This window comes from Otolemur garnettii, unplaced genomic scaffold (genome assembly GCF_000181295.1).
Source record: "Otolemur garnettii isolate 467f Iridium unplaced genomic scaffold, OtoGar3 scaffold00019, whole genome shotgun sequence".
Taxonomy (NCBI): domain Eukaryota; kingdom Metazoa; phylum Chordata; class Mammalia; order Primates; family Galagidae; genus Otolemur; species Otolemur garnettii.
The window spans coordinates 9734160-9754187 of NW_003852414.1; the positions used below are offsets into that span (position 1 = coordinate 9734160).

At 40.0% G+C, this 20028-nt stretch overlaps 1 protein-coding gene across 1 annotated transcript in view; it reads left to right on the forward strand.

Annotated features, from left to right (window-relative positions):
- The window catches only part of ENKUR (enkurin, TRPC channel interacting protein), a 21977-nt gene extending 6905 nt beyond the window's left edge, over positions 1 to 15072 (forward strand). Inside the window, exons 2-5 of the mRNA XM_003786749.3 lie at positions 3637 to 3782; positions 5900 to 6123; positions 9740 to 9886; positions 14899 to 15072. Of these exons, the coding sequence (XP_003786797.1) occupies positions 3637 to 3782; positions 5900 to 6123; positions 9740 to 9886; positions 14899 to 15072 (691 nt within the window). The remainder of the gene's footprint in view (positions 1 to 3636; positions 3783 to 5899; positions 6124 to 9739; positions 9887 to 14898) is intronic.
- The last annotated feature ends 4956 nt before the right edge of the window (positions 15073 to 20028 follow it).

Below are 20028 nucleotides of genomic sequence, written 5' to 3' on the forward strand. Positions count from 1 at the left end.
AAAAAAAAAAAAAAAAAAAAAAAAAGACTTTTAAAAAGTGAGAAAAAATAGGAAAATTAACTTTCTCGATAGATTTTATTTAAACTTATACCTAAAACATTACGATTTCAGCATGTGGCAATAGTTGTATTTCAAGTGCACAGTATCCACATTTTAGTTTGAGAATAATTTATCTTTACCCCATTTCTATCAATAAATAGAAAATAGAGGCAGTTATGTAATAAAGTAACCTTTAGATCTTTATAATAAAACTACATCATTCAAAAAATGGAATAAAATGCAGCTATGTAACAGAAAAGGTAAGCTTTGCATATACTAATGTGGAAGACCCAACACTATATTAAGTTTTCAAAATCAAATTGTAGGGCGGTGCAATTTTGATTATTTTCTTAATCATGAGACCATATATGCCAACCCCAACTTCTGTTCTCATTCAGTTTGTACCGTAACTGATCCCAAGCCCTTGAGTTCAAGATTGAAGAAAGGCTCTTAAAATCTAAAAATAATTTAATGTTTCCCCAAATGTATCCACATAAGGAAGAACAGAATACAAATTATTATGTTATTTTTTTAAAAAGCTGAGTGTCTTATTTCAACCAAAGATGGGATTTACCCTTTCATCTTAAACAACTAGAACTCCCCCAGAATAATGAGACAATTTTAGACAAGACAATGGGTAACACAGAGCAGTCCTTTCTAAGAGAAGAGGAATGAAGCTTTAAGTCCTACAATTCCCCCAACATACTCCCTGAAGACATTCCAGACCAAAGTCCAGGAAAGGAAGTTTAAACAAAGCCTCAGGAGCTTCCCTGAGTAAAGGAGACAGAATTCAGAGTTTAGGAAGGCAAAAACACCTAGACTTCACAGCACAGTGTTTCAGAGAGGAGAGATCTCCATAGAAAGACTGTGGAAGTCTGCAGGAAGATTTACCTCCTGTGCTTGGTTGATAGCATGTGTGCAATGAACTGCCAAGGCCAGAGAAATAACCAATGGAAATCAGTAGTTCAGGCAAATTTTATGTTCTCATCAGTCAGAGGAAAGATAACCCCTGATACACAGAGCGTTAAATAGTGCACTCAGAAGTATATTGCCTCAGGAGGGCCAAATCAGAACTAGATTAAAAGTTCTTTTGGACTTTAAAACTTAAAAGCAAGGCTTAAAATGATCAAACTGTTTCCAACTATTGTAACTGCATCCTGCATCCCAGAATGTAGCTAAAGAAAAAAGCTAAAAAAATAACAGCAATAGAGAGAGAGAGAAAGAAAGAAGAGAAAATTCAGCAACCAACAATGTAAACTTCATCCAGTGCTGGGATTACAGGTGTGGGCCGCGTGCCCATGTTTATTTTTGAAGAGGGTTCCTTACAGACAACAGAAATTTTATCCAACCAGCATTTACTTTTATTTGGTAAAGAATCAAGGAATTAGGGGTTTTATACCAGAAAAAGAAGTAAAGTACATTACCACAGTAGGAAAAAACGGGATGGATGCTAGTATTCTTTTGTAAGTTCACATACTGTTTTCAAACTGGTATGATATTACTTGACAGGTAGGCTGTAATAAGTTAAACAAATATACTGTAAAGCTAGGGTTTTCACAAAACCAAACCAAGCAAAAAAAAAAAATAAGATAAAAAAGGACGGAATGAGCGATGGGATTTGTAGAAAACATCAAGATGGAAAATAGAAAAACAGATTTTTTTTTTTGAGACTGAGTCTCACTATGTTGCCTTTGGTAGAGTGCCATGGCGTCACAGCTCACAGCAATCTCAAACTCTTGGGCTTAAGCGATTCTCTTGCCTCAGCCTCCCAAGTAGCTGGGACTACAGGTGCCTGCCACAATAATACCAGCTTTTTTGTTGTTGTAGTTGTTACCGTTGTTAAGTAGGCCAGGGTCTTGTGTGGCTGGCGCCCTAGCTGCTGAGCTGCAGGTGCCAAGCCAACACAGATACTTTTTAAGTCACATTAAATGTAAATGATGATACCAAATAAAAGTGAATGTTGGTTGGATAAAATTTCTATGCTGTCTAAAAGAAACCCTCTTCAAAAATAAACATGTAGGCCAGGCATGGTAGCTCACACCTATAATTCTAGCACTTTGTGAGGCTAAGGGAAGAGGATGGCTTGACGCCAGGAGTTTGAGACCAGCCTGAGCCCAGAACAAGACCCCTTCTCTACAAAACAGAAAGATTAGCTGGACATGGTAGAGTTTGCCTGAGTCCCAGCTACTCAGGAGGCTGAGTTAAGAGGAAGCCTTGAGTCCAGGAGTCTGAGGTTGTCATGAGCTATGATAATACCACTACACTCTAGTCTAAGAGACAGGTCAGATCCTGTCTCCAAAAAAAAAATAAAAGAATAAATAATAAATAAATAATAGAGATAAGTAAAAAGTCCAAGAATGGAAAAATATATATTATTACAAATCAAAGGATTGCTGGGAGTAGCTATAATATCAGACAGAATAGATTTTAGAGGGCAATGTAAAACAGACAAAGAGTGTTTTTATGATAAAATAGTCAGTTTTTCAAGAAGAAATAACAACCCTACATGCTAAACATGTACCTACTAACAGAGCTTTAGAACATATTAAAGCCAAAGCTATTTGAATTAAAAGAAGAAATAGCCAAGTCCACGTAGACAGTTGGAGATTTTAGCACCTTTCTTTAAATAATTAATAGAATAAGTAGGCAAAGTCAGTAAGGACATGGTACATTTGAAAACACTATCAACCAGTTTTATCTAATTGTCATTTGTAAAATATGCTAGCCAGCCACAGCAGAATATGCTTTCTTTTCTAGTGTCTATAGAATATTTATCAAGATAGACCAAGCTTTGTGCCATAAAACAAGTGTCAGAAAACTGGAAAGGATTAAAATCACACAAAGTGGCCGGGTACAGTGGCTCACACCTGTAATCCTAGCACTCTGGGAGGCTGAAGCAGGTGGAATGCTTAAGCTTACAAGTTCAAGACCAGCCTGAGCAAGAGCAAGACCCCGTCTCTAAAAATAGCCGGGTGTTGTGGTGGGTTGCTGTAGTCCCAGCGACTTGGGAGAATGAGGCAAGAGAATTGCTTGAGTCCAAGAGTTTGAGGTTACCGTTAGCTGTGATGCCACAGCACTCTACCAAGGGTGACAAAGTGAGGCTCTTTCTTAAACAAAAAAAAAAAATTGTGGAATGCAGCAGAAGTGCTGCTTAGAATTTTATAGCTTTAAACACATTTAAAAAGTATAAAATTTTAAAGTCAAATGCATGTGAACATTAGAGAAAATCAATAAAATTTTGATTCTTTGAGGAGACTAATAAAATTAATAATCCCCTAGCCAGACTTATCAGCACAGAGAGACAAAACATGCATTACTACCATCAGGACTGAGAAAGCTGTTACCACTACTGAGGCTGCAGATGTCCAAAGGATGATAAGGAAATACTGTGAACACCTTTACCCTGGCACCTGTTTCCTAGGGCAGAACTTTATCTAGCTTGCAGAAGCCTGATGGGCAAAGCTTAGATAATTATGTATTATGGCTATTGTTTTCCCGATTCATATTATAGACTTAAATAATTTTATGCCTATTTTTAAACTTTAATTTTTTTTTACTAGAAATATAAACACTACAACTTTCTAAATTTAATTCTAGGTACATATCAATTTTTAGGACAGCTGTAAAAGATGACCTGCAAAAAGTTAAATCTGCAATGAAAACTATGGGACCAGCAAAAGTTGAAGTACCTTCTCCAAAGGATTTCTTAAAGAAACATTCAAAGGAAAAGGTTCTACCACTCAGTAGGTTTTATCACTCTTAATTTTTAATATTAAAAATGTCAGATGGACCCAACCTGGTGGCTCACGCCTGTAATCCTAGCACTTTGGGAGGCCAAGGTGGTAGGATCACTTGAGGCCAGGAGTTTGAGACCAGCCTGGGCAATAGTGAGACACCCATCTCCACACACACACACACACAAAATTAGCCAAGTGTGGTGGTGCACACCTGTACTCAGGAGGCTGAGGCAAGAAGATCATTTGAGCCCAGGAATTTGAGTTTGCAGTGAGATATGATGATGCCACTGCAGTGAGAACTTGTCTCAAAAAAACAGTTACATAAACGTGTAAAAAGAGATTGGCATGAGGCCCTGTCAGGATAGTTGTTGCTAAAAAATAGCTGGGTGTTGTGGGGGGCGCCTGTAGTCCCAGCTACTTGGGAGGCTGAGGCAAGAGAATCCCTTAAACCAGCGGTTATCAACCTGTGGGTTGCGACCCTGTGTAACAATGAAAATACATTGCAGCATTAGGAAGGTTGAGAACCACTGGCTTAAGCCCAAGAGTTGGAGGTTGCTGTGAGCTGTGACATCACAGCACTCTACCCAGGTTGACAGCTTGAAACTCTGTCTCAAAAAAAAAAAAAAGAAAAGAAAAGAAAAAATAAAAGATGTTGTTTTTGGTTCTTGAAAATAAATTACATTAGGGGCGGTGCCTGTGGCTCGGTGAGTAGGGCGCCGGCCCCATATACCAAGGGTGGCAGGTTCAAACCCAGCCTCGGCCAAATTGCAACAAAAAAATAGCTGGGCATTGTGAGGGGCACCTATAGTCCCACCTACTTGGAAGGCTGAGGCAAGAGAATCACCTAAACCCAAGAGCTGGAGGTTGCTCTGAGCTATGATGCCATGGCACTCTACCAAGGGTGACAAAGTAAGGCTCTGCCTCTAAAATAAATAAATAAATAAATTACATTATGTTTTACTTTGTAGCATTTTGGCAAGCCATTTTTTTTTTTTTTTTTTTGAGACAGAGCCTCAAACTGTCCCCCTGGGTAGAGTGCTGTGGCATCAAAGCTCACAGCAACCTCCAACTCCTGGGCTCAAGCGAGTCTCTTGCCTCTGCCTCCCAAGTAGCTGGGACCACAGGCGCCTGCCACAATGCCCGGCTATTTTTTGGTTGCAGCCATCTTTGTTGTTTGGCGGGCCCGGGCTGGATTCAAACCTGCCACCTTAGATGTATGTGGCTGGCGCCCTAGCCACTTGAGCCACAGGCGCCGAGCCTTGGCAAGCCATTTTGATGTGGCTATATCAAGATAGATTGGTTGGAATGGTCAAACTGAACAAGCTATATAAAGATGGCTAATTTCGTCTATTAATGAAGAGGGTATGGTATAGAAAAACAAAGGAGATAAATTTTGGATAGTAGTTACTTTAGGATGCAATCAGGGAAGAGTGCATAATAAATTTCAGCTGTATGGGTAATGTTTCATTTGTTAAGTTGCATGTTGGGTACACAGCCATGATGTGATTTTTATACTGTATTATAATAATAGCTTTAGTGAAAAAATCCACAGCTTCTTGGACTATCAGCACATAGAGTTTGATTTATTTACTTGGTGATTTTATAATAATTTTCCTCTGGAGAAGCAAATATTGGTAATACTGAGAAAAGAGTTTCAATGTTTTTCATTTAAACCTACTATAAATGGGATAGCTGAACATTTGTGTTAAAATCTTTATGAGATTAAAGATTAGTTAATACATTTATATTAAATATATTTTCACAATAGCCAGTAAAAATGCATTAATTAGTTACCATATAACTTGGGGTGCTTATTCTTCTGCCTTAGATTTTGATACTGTTTTTCAACCTATCCATTGCTTATGTTGCCTTTAATTTTTTTCATTTTGACTACTGAATTTTTTTTAAACCATTTTATTGAAGTATGATGGGTTTGTAAAAAGCTGTACATATTTAATGTGGACAACTTGAGATTGGCAATAATATAAACTTTTTACCTTAAATATTTGAATATATTATTAATAAAACTTCAATTACTAGTGGTAAAGTACCTGGATATTACAAAGAGTATCAGTAGCAATATTTATAGGTTGATATTAACAAGGAAATGTTATGTTTAACAGAAAAGAAGTTTGATCGGAATGCACCCAGAAAGCCTGCTGTCCCATTGAGAAGTGAGCATCCAGTCATGGGAATACAGAGTGGAAAAAATTTTATAAACACAAACGCAGCTGATGTCATCATGGGAGTGGCTAAAAAGCCTAAACCAATTTATGTGGACAAAAGAACTGGAGACAAGCATGATCTTGAAACTTCAGGGCTACTCCCAAAGTACATCAATAAAAAGGTAGACTTGTTATACCTCAATGGGAGACCTGAGTTCCCATAATTTAAATATGGCATCCGTAGTGATTCTTGATATTACAGTCAGTAGCACTCTCCCCGGACAGTTGCCAATTCCCATTCCTCTGCAGTCTAAATCTAAACTGAGGAAGTTCCAGAGAACTTGTAATAAATAATAGAGTCCAGCAGATGAAAGTTAGAGTGTTTTCCTTAATTCAATTACTAATATATTTAGCAATTATAACAAACATTCTGTGAAAGATAATAACTTTTGGTTTGGTGGAAATGTCATTAAAGCTGTATAAATCTAGACAGAATAACCTTTCAGAAGATCTTAAGATGTTAAGTCATTAAAATTATAATAATCTGTAACAGAATGAAAGAAATGAAGAGGAATACAACTGTAGACCCATCCATGTCATCAATGTAGTATAAATGATACTAATCACTATTTATTTATTTATTCATTCATTCATTTATTTTTTAGAGACAGGGTCTCGCTTGGTCACCCAGGCTGGAGTGCAGTGGTGTGATCATGACACACTGTAGTTTCAAACTCCTGGGCTCAGATGATCCTCCTACCTCAGCCTCCTGAGTAGCTTGTACTACAGGAGTGTACCACCAGGCCTGGATAATTTTTCACAGAGACAGGGTCTTGCTGTGTTGCCCAGACTGGTCTTAAACTCCTGTCCTCAAGTGATCCTTCGGCTTCAGCCTGCCAAAGTGCCTCATTACAGGCATGAGCCACTGTGCCTGCCATTTGTTACTATTTTAATATGAATATATTTGTTTTTAGTTTGGATTAAAGCCTTGAAAGTGCCATAAAATAATAATCTAGTCCTATTGGGTCCTTTGTGTCTCTTTCTTTCTCTCTTTCTTTCTTTCTTTCTTTCTTTCTTTCTTTCTTTCTTTCTTTCTTTCTTTCTTTCTTTTTGAGACAGAGTCTCACTTTATCACCCTTAGTACAGTGCTGTGGTGTCAAAGCTCACAGCAACCTCAAACTCTTGGGTTCAGCCTCCCTAGTAGTTGGGACTACAGGTACCCACCATAATGCCTGGGTAGCTTCTCTCTTTTTCTTTTTTTTTTTGATACAGAGTCTATGTCACTCTTGGTAGAATGCCATAGTGTCACAGCTCACAGCAACCTTAAACTTTTGGGCTTAAGTGATTCTCTGGTCTCAGCCGGGCTATTTTTTTGTGGTTATTGTAGTTGTCATTGTTGTTAGCAGGCCTGGGCTGGGTTCAGTCCCACCAACCCCCATGTATATGGCTGGTGCCCTAACCACTGAGCTATGGATGCTGAGCCCAGGATAGCTTTTCTATTTTTAGGGACATGATCTTGCTCTTGCTTGGCTGGTCTTGAACTCCTGACCTCCAGCAATCTGCTCACCTCAGCCTCCTGGGAGTACAGGCATGAACCACTATGCCTGGCCCTTATGTCTGTCTAAAAAGCAGTTTATCAGATAGGCTTATCTTGGTGAACATTATAAAACCTTCGGTATAATAGTTTAAATATAGATCTTTAAAATAAAAAAGCCTAGAGAAAAATTATGTAAATCTATTTTATTTTTTATGTTATAGAGCTTAAAAGTGTTTGAAACATACATAGAAAAAATGGATGTTGGCTCAGCGCCTATAGCTCAACCGGCTAAGGCGCCAGCCACATACACCTAAGGTGGCGGGTTCGAATCCCCAGCCCGGACCCGCCAAACAACAATGATGGCTGCAACCAAAAAATAGCTGAGTGTTGTGGCAGGCACCTGTGGTCCCAGCTACTTGGGAGGCAGAGGCAGGAGACTCGCTTGAGCCCAGGAGTTGGAGGTTGCTGTGAGCTGTAATGCCATAGCACTCTACCCAGGGGGACAGCTTGAGGCTCTGTCTCAAAAAAAAAAAAAAAAGAAAAAATGGATGCAAAATTCTGAAGAATAATAAATAGTAATAAGCTGTGGCAAGAAAGAAAGGAAGAGAGGGAAGGCAGGAAGAGAGAGAAGAGGGAAAAATATTGTGGTAGTATGGGCGGCGCCTGTGGCTCAGTGAGTAGGGTGCTGGCCCCATATGCTGAGGATGGCAGGTTCAAACCCAGCCCCAGCCAGCCAAAAAAAAAAAAAAAAAAAACAGCAGTGGCAACTGCAATAAAAGAAAAAAAAATTGCGGTAGTCATGCATGAGGGCCTTGCCTTGAGGTGATCTGTGAGGAATCCAATCCCTGTTGAAATCAGAGCAGAAACCTCAAGGCTATTTTTGGAGGACACTTCATATTCTCTGAGAAACTCTTCTTACTCTATAGGCTAAGACCACTTAGGGAGCACTTTAGCAGTGATCCAGGAGTTGGCCACACAGGCCAGTAAAGTTACTTTAGGCTTCTCCAGATACTTCTTCCCTCTGTGGCTCCTGGAAGCTGCGCACACTTGTTGTCCCATAGGGAAGGGAAAGAAGAAAGTTCACTCTTCTGGCTTTTCAAAGCCACTTCTGATATATCATTTTCCCACTGTGGCATAGAAACCTTTCTCCTCTGATAGTCACGCTACCAAGTGCCGCACAGTCTACCCTCCTAGCTGCTCTCTGTCTGAACGCTCCACTGTAGCATACTTTCTGCCTTGGACAGGGAATTGAGAGTGTCCACCATGGATTGAGAGAAATTCGAATCTACCTGTGCCTGTTTACCCAGTCTTGAAAACACTGTGTGCGCTCTCATCCTCCTGGTGCTGCTGACTAAGCAATCACTGCTCATGAAAGACAGACCCAACTTACTTTTCACTTCCCAAAGTTAAGTTTTAAAACATCTGTTATTGGCAAGTGAGTAAATATTGATATATCCTTTCAAAGGCAATGCCATTTTTTTGTGTTGAGGCAGAGTCTCAGTTTGTCACCCTGAGTAAAGTGCTATGGTGTCACAGCTCACAGCAACCTCAAACTCCTGGGCTCAAGTGAAGCCTCCCAAGTAGCTGGGACTACAGGCACCTGCCACAACACTGGGCTATTTTTTTTTTTTTTTCTTAGAGATGGGGTCTCTTGCTCAGGCTGATCTTGAACTCGTGAGCTCAAGCAGTACACTACTTAGTCAAGATAGTTCTCAAGGTAAAACCTGAAGCACATAAAACAGCAGCTTTCAACCTGTGGGTCCCTACCCCTTTGTAACAGTAAAAATATATCCTGCATTTCAGATATTTACATTATGATTCAGTAGCTGATACTACAAAATTACAGTTATGAAGTAGCAACAAAAATAATTTTATGGTTGGGGGGTCACCACAACATGAGGAACTGTATTAAAGGGTCGTGGCATTAGGGGGCATTAAGAAGGTGGAGAACCACTGATATAAAAGATACAAAAGCCAACTTTTAGGAGTAAAGCGAGGGCCAAGTCATTTGGCAAGAACCAGAGCTGGAAACATTCAGGAGAGGGAAAACAAGGCCCACAGTCTCCACCCAGACAGCGTTAGCAGACTAGAATCAACTAGTTCTTAATGAGGAAAATTGCTGAATTTTGTCAATTTGTGGGGTTTTCGGCAAAGCCTGTCAGTTTGCAACATCTGTTTTTCTCCCTGTCATTGGTTGGTTATGTACAAAGATAAGATTGCATTCAAGATGTTGATGATATTTTTCTGAAAAATCCCTACAGGATTATGGTGTCACACCTGAATACATATGTAAGCGAAACGAGGAAGTAAAGAAAGCCCAAGAAGAATATGATCGGTATGTCCAGGAAAGCCTTCAGAGGGCTGCTATGAAAAGGCTCTCGGATGAAGAAAGGGAGGCAGTTCTGCAAGTGAGTGTTCTGCAATTCACATTTAGAACATCTCTGAGAGAACGATCTACCATTGGCCCAGTGCAGTGGCTCACACCTTTAATCCTAGCATTCTAGGAGGCTGAGGCAGGTGGGTTGCTTGAGACCGGCCTGAGCAAGGGTGAGACCCCGTCTCTATTAAAAATAGAAAAAAACTAGCCAGCCATGATGTCACATGCCTGTAGTCAGCTATTTGGCTCAAACTCAGGAGTTGGAGGTTGTTGTGAGCTATAAGAATGCCACAGCTAGGGAGGCACCTGTGGCTCAAGGAGTAGGGCGCCAGCCCCATATACCGGAGGTGGCGGGTTCAAACCTGGCCCTGGCCATATACTGCAAAAAAAAAAAAAAAAAAAAAAAAAAAGAATGCCACAGCTCTCTATCCAGGGTGACAGAGTGAGACAAGTCTCAAAAAAGAAACAAAAGAAAAAGAAAAGTCTACCATCAATTTGGTTATTAAAGCTAGCACTTTTTGGAAATAAGAACAACCTCTTTCGGTTATACAGGCAAACTATTTACAGCAAAGCCATTCTTTGGGGAAAGCAAAAAGTTGCACTAGAGGGATTCATTCAATAATATTCTGTTTCCAAGTTGGTGAGCTTCTGATTCTTTTCCTGAGCTAGTGTTGTTAAGGAAGCCTCCTTCTCCTACAACGAACATGCATGAATAAGGCAAAAAAGCAATTTTATTTTCATTCTTACGTCCCTGACTTTGTAAAAACTAATATTCATAAATTAGATATGTTTCACTAGATGGAGCTCTAGAATAATTGAAACTGTCCTGAGGCCAACATTTTCTTCTTACCTGAAAGCCAAATTTCCCAATTTTTAAAATAAAATAGGGATTAGGCTTTACATATATCTTTCTCATTTTGAATAGACTAAATGTACGGTCACATGGGAATTTATAATGTTGGACTTTTATCTGAAGCATTTAAGATATTGGGGGGTGTGAGCTTCATCACTTGTAGAGTGTTTATTAAGCACCTACTTGAACCTTCAATAGCCATGCTTGTGTTCCCTATTATAGAGGTAGAGATAATACCTTATTTTTTGTTTTTTATCTTGAAGGCTTTCTGTTATACAAAGCCATTTCTACTGCCTTAGTAATCTCTGTTGAAAAATGGATCCATAGGCTGCTAGACATTCTTAATATTTTATCAGTCATTGGAATCATCTGTAAAGATTTCTTACGCACTGAGCCTTGAGGATATTTTTAAAAAGCATAAGATACAACTTCTGCTAGAGAGAAGTTGTAATTTAATTGCTGTAACTTAATGGGCATCCATATACATGTAGTCATGAATGTGTGTTTATGTGTGGAAGATCATAAGTTGCATAAGGTTCCAAGGCACGGGTCACCACTGAAGGACAGAGCCCAAGAGTGCAGAGTGAGAGGGCGTCCCAGACAGCAGGAGTGGCTTATGGGCAGAGACTATGTCTCTTTATTGACAGCAGCATCCTTGGTGCCCTGATGCCCAGTAAAACACAGATGTGCAAAGTGTGCTGAAAGGAGGGAAGCAGACGGGCAAGCTGGCTGGCAGACGTGGGAGAGGGGATTGGATGCCACTTTCAGGGGCAGTGCTGGACTGTGGCCCACTCTCTCTCTCTGGTTTGATTCTCTCATATTCAGAAAGTGCATGCCTTTGTGAAAGCCGCACTTTTACACCTGAAATCCTGGAAAACAGAAAAAAGAGGAAGAACTTCCCTGAGAAGGGATGGGCTCTTCCCTCCTGTGTCTTTTTGGGTGTAGTGGTTAAACAGCCCTCAGCCTCACTGTGGTCACTACAGAGTTACCCTTCCATGTGGCAACAGCAGATCTGCCCTTGGACACCTTACTAGCTGAGGAATACAGCAGCCACTGTAAGAAAGCCACTGACTGGCCACCTAACAGGGCTGGAACCACGCTTCCTCCCCTGGTTAAGAGGTGCATATAGTTCTGAGAATACACTTATACATCCCTGAGTAAGACACATTCCACTCATCCTTTATGAAATAACAGTCTCATTATGCCTAGAAAACATCCTTTGCCTAATGATTCCAAACTTTATTACACCTAGAAGGGATCATCTGGTCTGGTGACCCCAAACTTTTCATTTTATAGATGAGGGCATAAAATACAAATAGAGCAAGTGGGCTCATTTGTTCATCCATCCTTTTATTCATTTATTGAATGTCTACTATATTCTAAGCACAGTAGCCAGCCAGGGAGATTCTCCAGTGAGCAAAACTAACACAGTCCTTACTGTCAGTGAATTTAGAACTTGGTTTTCATTTTCCCTTGTTGTAGAATTATCAAGTGGATGAATAAGGACTGGGCTTACGTTTACTAATGGCTCCACATACACACACAGGAGGTAACAGAAGGAAGCTGTTATTGGTCAGAGCTCTAGCAGGACATGCAAGGTGCAGTCAGCTGGGACCTGAAGGGAATGTAGGAGGGAGCCATCCACAGGCCGGAAGCACAGACGTGAACCACCCCAGGACTAAAGACAGTGGGAACTCACCACCATCTAGGCTTGAAGGGCAGGGACAAGAGGCCATGTTGTCAGAGCCCCCTCCAAAGAACTGGAACCTGGGTGAAGGTTTTAGTGACAGATGAATGCAGCTAGAACAAGTGTCCAGGCAATGCCGCGGGGTGGGGAGAATGCCACAGCCTCTCTCTCTTCCCTCTAGGCTGAACTCACTCAGCTACCAGAGGGCAAAGGAGTCAGAGGAACAGCTCACAAGGGTTACTCTACCCCTAGTCAAGAGCAGGGCAAGAAGGTGAAGAATTTTGGGGGGGTGGGGGAGGGCACTTAGTATAGGACCACTTCTCCCTATTTGATTTTTTTTCCAAAATTAACAGTATTATTTCCACATTAAAATAGAAGAGAGAAAAATTAAGAAATAAAAATAAGGGAAAGTTGCTATTGCTACAGTGAATAAAAGATCTTTTTTAGTTGAACTATAATAACCAAAAAAGAAAAGGTCTTAACAACATCAAGGAGCCTCTTTCACTATAGTATGAAATATTAGTTACATTTCGTTTCCATCCCTAGCTGTTGACTTTGATCCAAACGTTATTGTACACACTAGAAGATAAAAGCAAACCATGCTTTAAAAGAAAATACAGAGAAAAAGTGCAGCTGCTGTGACCACCAGTAATATGGAAATATCACCCAAGTCGCTACGAGAAACCTTTGATATTTGAAAGTGTATAAATACATAGATTTCCTCTCTGCAGTAGGCACCCCTACAGAGCCCTGTGGGAACCTATTTCACATTTCATAATGAAAGACTGTGGAGAAACAGAATTCTTTTGAGGGCCTCTTTTTAGAACATAACTCATGCACGATGAAGAACTGAGCTAACCTATCCCTCTCTTTTTAAAATTTAACCTGGATACTTATTCTTCTCACTCAGTAAGGAGTCAGAATTTGTTGTCCCCCCCACCGCCAACCTGCCTGATCTATACATTGTGCCCTGTCCTGCTATCACTTACCTAAGCATAGAAATAAGTCATTGAAATTGTATTGTCCCCAAGAAGTTTCTACAAGATTAAATTTGAGCTACGAGGGCTTAGGATGAAGGCGTTATGATATAAGACACTGCTAATCAATCCTCTTTTAAACCTTAATGAATGGCTGTGGTTTCCAAGGGCCATGCTTTCAAAGCATTATTTTATTTATTTATTTTTTTTGCAGTTTTTGGCCAGGGTTGGGTTTGAACCTGCCACCTCTGGCATATGGGGCCGGTGCCCTACTCCTTTGAGCCAAAGGTGCCGCCCCATTATTTTAAATTGTACTTTCTATTTTGTGTTTTGCTTTTGTGTAAATAAAATCATGTATGTACCCATAATGAATAATAAAAAATGTTAGTTTATACAATTTAATTGACTGAATTAAATTAGCAATTTAAGACCATTTTGTCGGTGGACTGCCTAACACACTGTGATAAGAAATGATAACTAGGCAGAGATGGAAATAACCTTTATGGCTCCTAAGAGATGCATAATTTTGAATTTGTTGATTTCTGGGAGTTTAAAACATTCAACTACATTATTGGATTAGCGTCACATTTAATTGTTCCTAGAATACGTTAATAGGAAGTACAGATCCCTTGACTATATGAAGGGCGATTTGTTCTAATATCTTGAAAAGACACATAAAAGATCATCTTTGGTCAAATTGAATGTTGGTGTTTTTACAGACCCATTTTGTAAAACACAAGAAAATATAGTTCCTTCAATCATCATTAGGCCCTTTGATGTGATTTCTCTATCGAAGAATAAAGATTAAAAAGAAAATTCTAAAGAAACAAAGTAAAAATCTTCTAAGAAATAATTCACAAAAAATGTCTTCTATGGAGGGTTGTCAATTCTTTTTTTTTTTTTTGAGACAAAGCCTCAAGCTATCCCCCTAGGTAGAATGCTGTGGCATCATAGCTCACAGCAACCTCCAATTCCTGGGCTCAAGCGAGTCTCCTGCCTCCACCTCCCAAGTAGCTGGGACCACAGGTGCCTACCACAACGCCCGGCTATTTTTTGGTTGCAGCCGTCATTGTTGTTTGGCGGGCCCAGGCTGGATTAGAACCCACCACCTTAGGTTTATGTGGCTGGCGCCTTAGCCGCTTGAGTCACAGGTGCCAAGCCAGAGGGTCGTCAATTCTAAGCTGTTGTTTTTCACCAGAGCATTTGCTGTGAGCTTAGCTCCATGCTCTTCATAACCCTGCATGTGCTAGTCGATGGTAAAAACAAGTACAGTAACATTAAAAACAGAGCACATAAATACTCCCAGTGGGAAGTGAGCACACAGTTAATTTAAAGACAGGATTTGGCCTCTGTGCAGTATTTTTTGTTGGTGTGGCCAAGCCCTTGATAAGTACATGTGGTTTTTAAAACGGTTCTCACGTTTTCTGGACCGATTTACATTTTTCATTACCAGCTTGCTTTACTTTTCCATTTCCTTTACCTTTGCAGTTGACTTTCGTCTTACAAGTTTCCTTTATCATTCTCAGGGGCTGAAAAAGAACTGGGAGGAGGTCCACAAGGAATTCCAGTCCCTCTCCGTCTTCATAGATTCTGTTCCCAAGAAGATCCGCAAGCAGAAGCTGGAGAAAGAAATGAAACAACTGGAACACGACATCGGAGTCATCGAAAAGCATAAAATCATTTATATCGCCAATAAGTAATGACAGATTTCTAAAGGACAGTAAGTTTAAATGTAGGAACGAAACATGGAAAACATAAAAATAAAACTATTTTTTTAAAGGAAAACACTACGAGAAGAATAAAAATAAGTCTTAACCAAAATGCTTAGGCAGTGTTTAAAGAATAATCGTTATTCTCTTATACAAGAGAAAATTTTGCTTTTACTAATGTTACATTCCCCACGGTATAAACCAATTAACGCGTGAGGCTCTGTGTTCCAGTTCCCATAATGTGATTCATGATGATTTTGTACTTGTTTCACACAAACATTCATTCCTGGACCCTGAAAAGAAAAGTCAGTACTCAGAAATTCAGATTTTTTTTTTCTGCACTGCCTGATACAAAGACACAAACTTTAAAAACTTCTTGAATTGGAAATAGTGGCCTAGGCTCTCTTATCACGCTCAAGTGTTTCCTACACACTGTTTCTGAACTCCACAAATTTAAAAGATATATATACACTCCAGTGTTGACATTTGTGGTTATTCCCAATAATATTTTCAGTATTTATAACCCTGTATACAATGAAAGGTTTATATGTGAAGGAAGAAAACTTAAGAAGATAACTTAAAAAATCAAGAAAACAACTTATAAAAGGAATCATTGAGAATGATTAGAGAGAATAGCCTCCTTCCTGGCATACCAGTGTTTAAAAACTTACTCTGCCTTACTCCATAATGCACTATGCGCATTTTCCTAAAGTGAGTAATTTTTGTCTTTTTCATCCTTATCTGTTTTGTGAATTCTAAAGTTATTATTTATAATTTTACATAATTTACTAAGCAATAAATGTATGTAAGTAAAGCTATTTTCAAATAAGAAAATACAAATATCTAAAAGGAGAAGAATTCTTTCATGAAATTTTAAATGAGGGACATTTGGGGAAATATAGGCAAATACAGAATATCAGAAAAATAACAGTGTCTACTGCTTAACATTTATTTTTATCATATATATAGACGACACAGAAAAAATTTAACAATTTTTTCAAACTTTTTCACAAACACGGAATTTGAGGGTATTATAGACAAGCTTACTTTAGTTAATTAAAGAAAAATGTTTCTGGCTCGGCGCCTGTGGCTCAAGTGGCTAAGCCCCGGCCCGGACCCGCCAAACAACAATGATGGCTGCAACCAAAAAATGGCCAGGCGTTGTGGCGGGCGCCTGTAGTCCCACCTACTTGGGAGGCTGAGGCAGGAGACTCGCTTGAGCCCAGGAGTTGGAGGTTGCTGTGAGCATGATGCCATGGCACTCTACCCAGGGGGACAGCTTGAGACTTCGTCTCAAAAAAAAAAAAAGAAAAAAGAAAAATGTTTCTGTACAATTTCTTTTGAAAATTCACTTTCAACTTTTTTCACATCTCTTTCACAAACCAACATCAAATTTTAATTGCCTAATAAAATAAAGATAAATTTCTCATTTACATCCCTGTCCGGTGTGAATGAGGTGGGGATATACTGTGTTCCATGCAGGGGTTCCTGAATGACTCTGCTGCTACAGCCAGCCTTTCTCGGCCAGTTAAGGATAAAATGTTTAGTATTTTATTAGTGAGATGATTGCCATATATACTCATTTTTAAATCATTCAAAATCAGTAGCAATGCAAAAGTACTGTAATTATCCCAGCCTTCTAGATGTTATGTTTTGGAGTCATGAGTGGCAGTTGCCTTAAATGATACAATGATAACTTCGTGGGTTTAATGGAGAATTCCTCTTTTGCTTTCTTTCTATGTCTACATAGAAACCTCACGGCCTACATGTTGTACTTGATAGACTTTATTGCCTTTCTCTCACACAGCTTCCCTAGGGAAATGTTCTCATCTATTTATTGTCCCTGTGAGAGCTTTCCCTACCATGGGGTCCCAACCTAGTAACCCTGCAGCACAACCCACCTCCCCCACCCCCCACCCCACCCCCACACACGTGTGTGCCTGCATCATCCTATCAGAGGAGGGACAGACACCTGACTCAGGTGGCTGGCCAATGACTGATCAGATTCTTTCTCTTGAGAGCAAGGACTAAGAGACACAGAGAGTGCAGCACTTGGGGCCAGGCCCCTGAACCTAAGAGGTCAGTCTTCATTACTGCAGCTTATTTGACTTGGTTTCTGTTCCTGTTCAAAGGAGCTCTGAGTACTCAGAATAAAGATTTGATGGGATCTGGCACCCAGCCTATGATCTCTTCAGCTTGGTTTCTTTCCATTGTCCCATAGTACTGAATACTACAGGCCTCCCAGATCTGTACACATGGTTCCCAAAATGATGAAAACGACCAGAAAACTACCCTTTTCTTTTTCTCATCCTGCATAGCTGCCCGGCAGATCCCTAGTCTTCAAGAGTCAGCTCACATCCCATTCCAGCACTGGTCATAGTGTATTGTTTGTATCTGTTATTCGCCTGTTTTCCATGAAACTGCAAGCTTTTGGGGAGAAGAACCATGTATCTTCTCATCCACATTCCTTAGAATCTACATAACAGTTGGCATATAGAAGGTTCTCCAAAAATCCTTATGAATAAAGTAGGGAAGGATACCCAAACTTGTATTTTAATGACCCATTTCCATTACTACTATGACAGAAATCAGGCTGGGAGGATAAGGAATTTGGCCACTGTACAAACCAGTGGTTACCACATCAATCACTTATACATGATCAAGTCCAAAGGACACAATTTCATATAGTGCTTAAGTGCTCAGAGACTGGATTCGGACAGACTCAGGTTCACTCCCAGCTCAGCCCCTTCATTAACCATGCTACAAAACTTTTCCAAGCTATGTTTTCCTATCGTGTAAGATGAGGTTGATAACCAATGACCATGCTTTGTAGAGTCATGAGGAGAATGAATGAAGCAGTATGTGTATAACAGCCTAGTCGCTGGCGTGTAGAAAACAATGAACTTATGGCTGAGATTTATTATTAAGAACGCTCTTTCGGTGCTTTAGTACTTCGTTTCAGTTGGTGCTAGGCCCATCAACACACTTGCAATAGAGTTTCCCAAGCTTATAAAATCCGGTTGCAGGGAAAGACCTGATTGACTAGAAGTCCTGGCCTGAGGTTAGCCTAGCCTGCTTAATCTCTCAGTGGCACACACAGATGATAACAACTATATTTGGTAACTTTTATCTTTAGTAACTGGCAAAAATTTGGCAATACTTCCTAAGTTACACAGACATTCCAAAAAGAAAGATAAGCTTCAATCAGTAGTGATTTAATCAGGACGTCACTGACGGGATAGGTCTGCAAGGTCCTGCCCAGAAAACCCTCATGGGTGATATTTACTAGTGAATTAATGTGGCCCAGGACTTGACCTCAAGGCCACAGCTCACCATTCTCAGGACCTCAGAGACAGATGCACATGAATTAAAATCCACGTGAGTACAAGTTACCACTCAAACATCAATTTTTAAATTAAGAAATACCTCTCCCCTAAATAAAACCTCATTATCAATGTATTCCGTCCCTGTTGTCAAGCTATGTGGGAACAGAAATCATAATCAAAGTAGGTACTTTGGCTAGAACAGAGTCAAAAGGAGAAAGATATCTAAATTATTTTACAAAAATCCTCTCAGCTCACATAGCTCCCTTGTCACATAGCTGCCCACTACATGCTGGGAACTGTTCTAGATAGTTGTTGTGCAATATAGTGGTGGATGAGATAGTTGGGAAGGCATAAATAATCACACAAATGCATTTATAATTAGAAATTGTTTTGAAAGGAAAAAAAGAGAGGATGCTATGCGAGAGATTATCAAGGGAGTCCTAAATCAGATTTTGTAGTATCTGACATGTAAAATTAGACTGAAGAATTAGCAGATGCTAGGAGAAGAGAGGAAGGGAAAGGTGGAGGACAAAGAATTCTAAGCAGAGACAAAAAAAAATATGTGGGGCAGGAAACCCATAGGCAGCCATTGGGGCTGGGGTGCACTTAGAAGGGGAGAAAGGCACAGGCTAAAGATGAAGAGAGAAGCAGGAGCCACTGATGTGTTCTAAGCAGGGAGGGAACATGAGCCCAACAGCATTTTATGTATTTATTTTTTTTAAAGATAGGGTCTCATTATGTTGTTCAGGCTGGTCTCAAACACCTGACCTCAAGCCATCCTCCTGCCTCAGCCTCCCAAAGTGCTGGTATTTTTAGGTGATTACTAACTCCTTGGATTGAAGTAGGAGAATGGATGAATGTGGGGAGGCTAGTTAGGAGACTAACATGATCCTACAGGTAAGGGAGATAGTGACACAGACAAAGGTTATGGCTGCAAGAAATACTGAACAGGTAAAAATATATCTTGATGATGAATCAAAAGGAAAAGAAGGGAGGTTTCAAATCTGACAACCAAATTCTAATTTGAGCAACTGGACTCATGGAGGTGCCATTTTCTGAGTTGAGGAAGTGTAAGGGAGAGGCAGAGTTGGGGAGGATATCATGAGGAGATGAAGAATACAGTTATAGACATTTTTATGACAATCTTATGGAAATTTAGACTGATAGATGAGATAAATGAAAAAATTGAAAGAGATTTGAGTCAGAAAAGAGATTTGGATTAGAACCATAAATCTGGGGAATCATCAGGGTGAATGAGAACCCAGCAACTCTACCATTTAGAGGTTGAGGGGACAGTAGGAACTAGTAGATGAAAAACAAGTAGTGGCCAGAGCGCCCAGAAGAAAACCAGGGAGTGAAGAAATTCAAGAAAAGAGAACACTTTTTTTTTGAGACAGAGTCTCACTATGTTGCCTTTGGTAGAATGCTGTGGTGTCACAGCTCACAGCAACCTCAAACTCTTGGGCTTAAGCAATTCTCATGCCTCAGCCTCCCAAGTAGCTGGGACTACAGGGGCCTACCACAACGCCTGGTGTTGTTGTAGTTGTCATTGTTGTTTGGCTGGCCCAGGCTGGTTCAAACCTGCCAGCCTTAGTGTATGTGACTGGTGCTCTAACCGCTT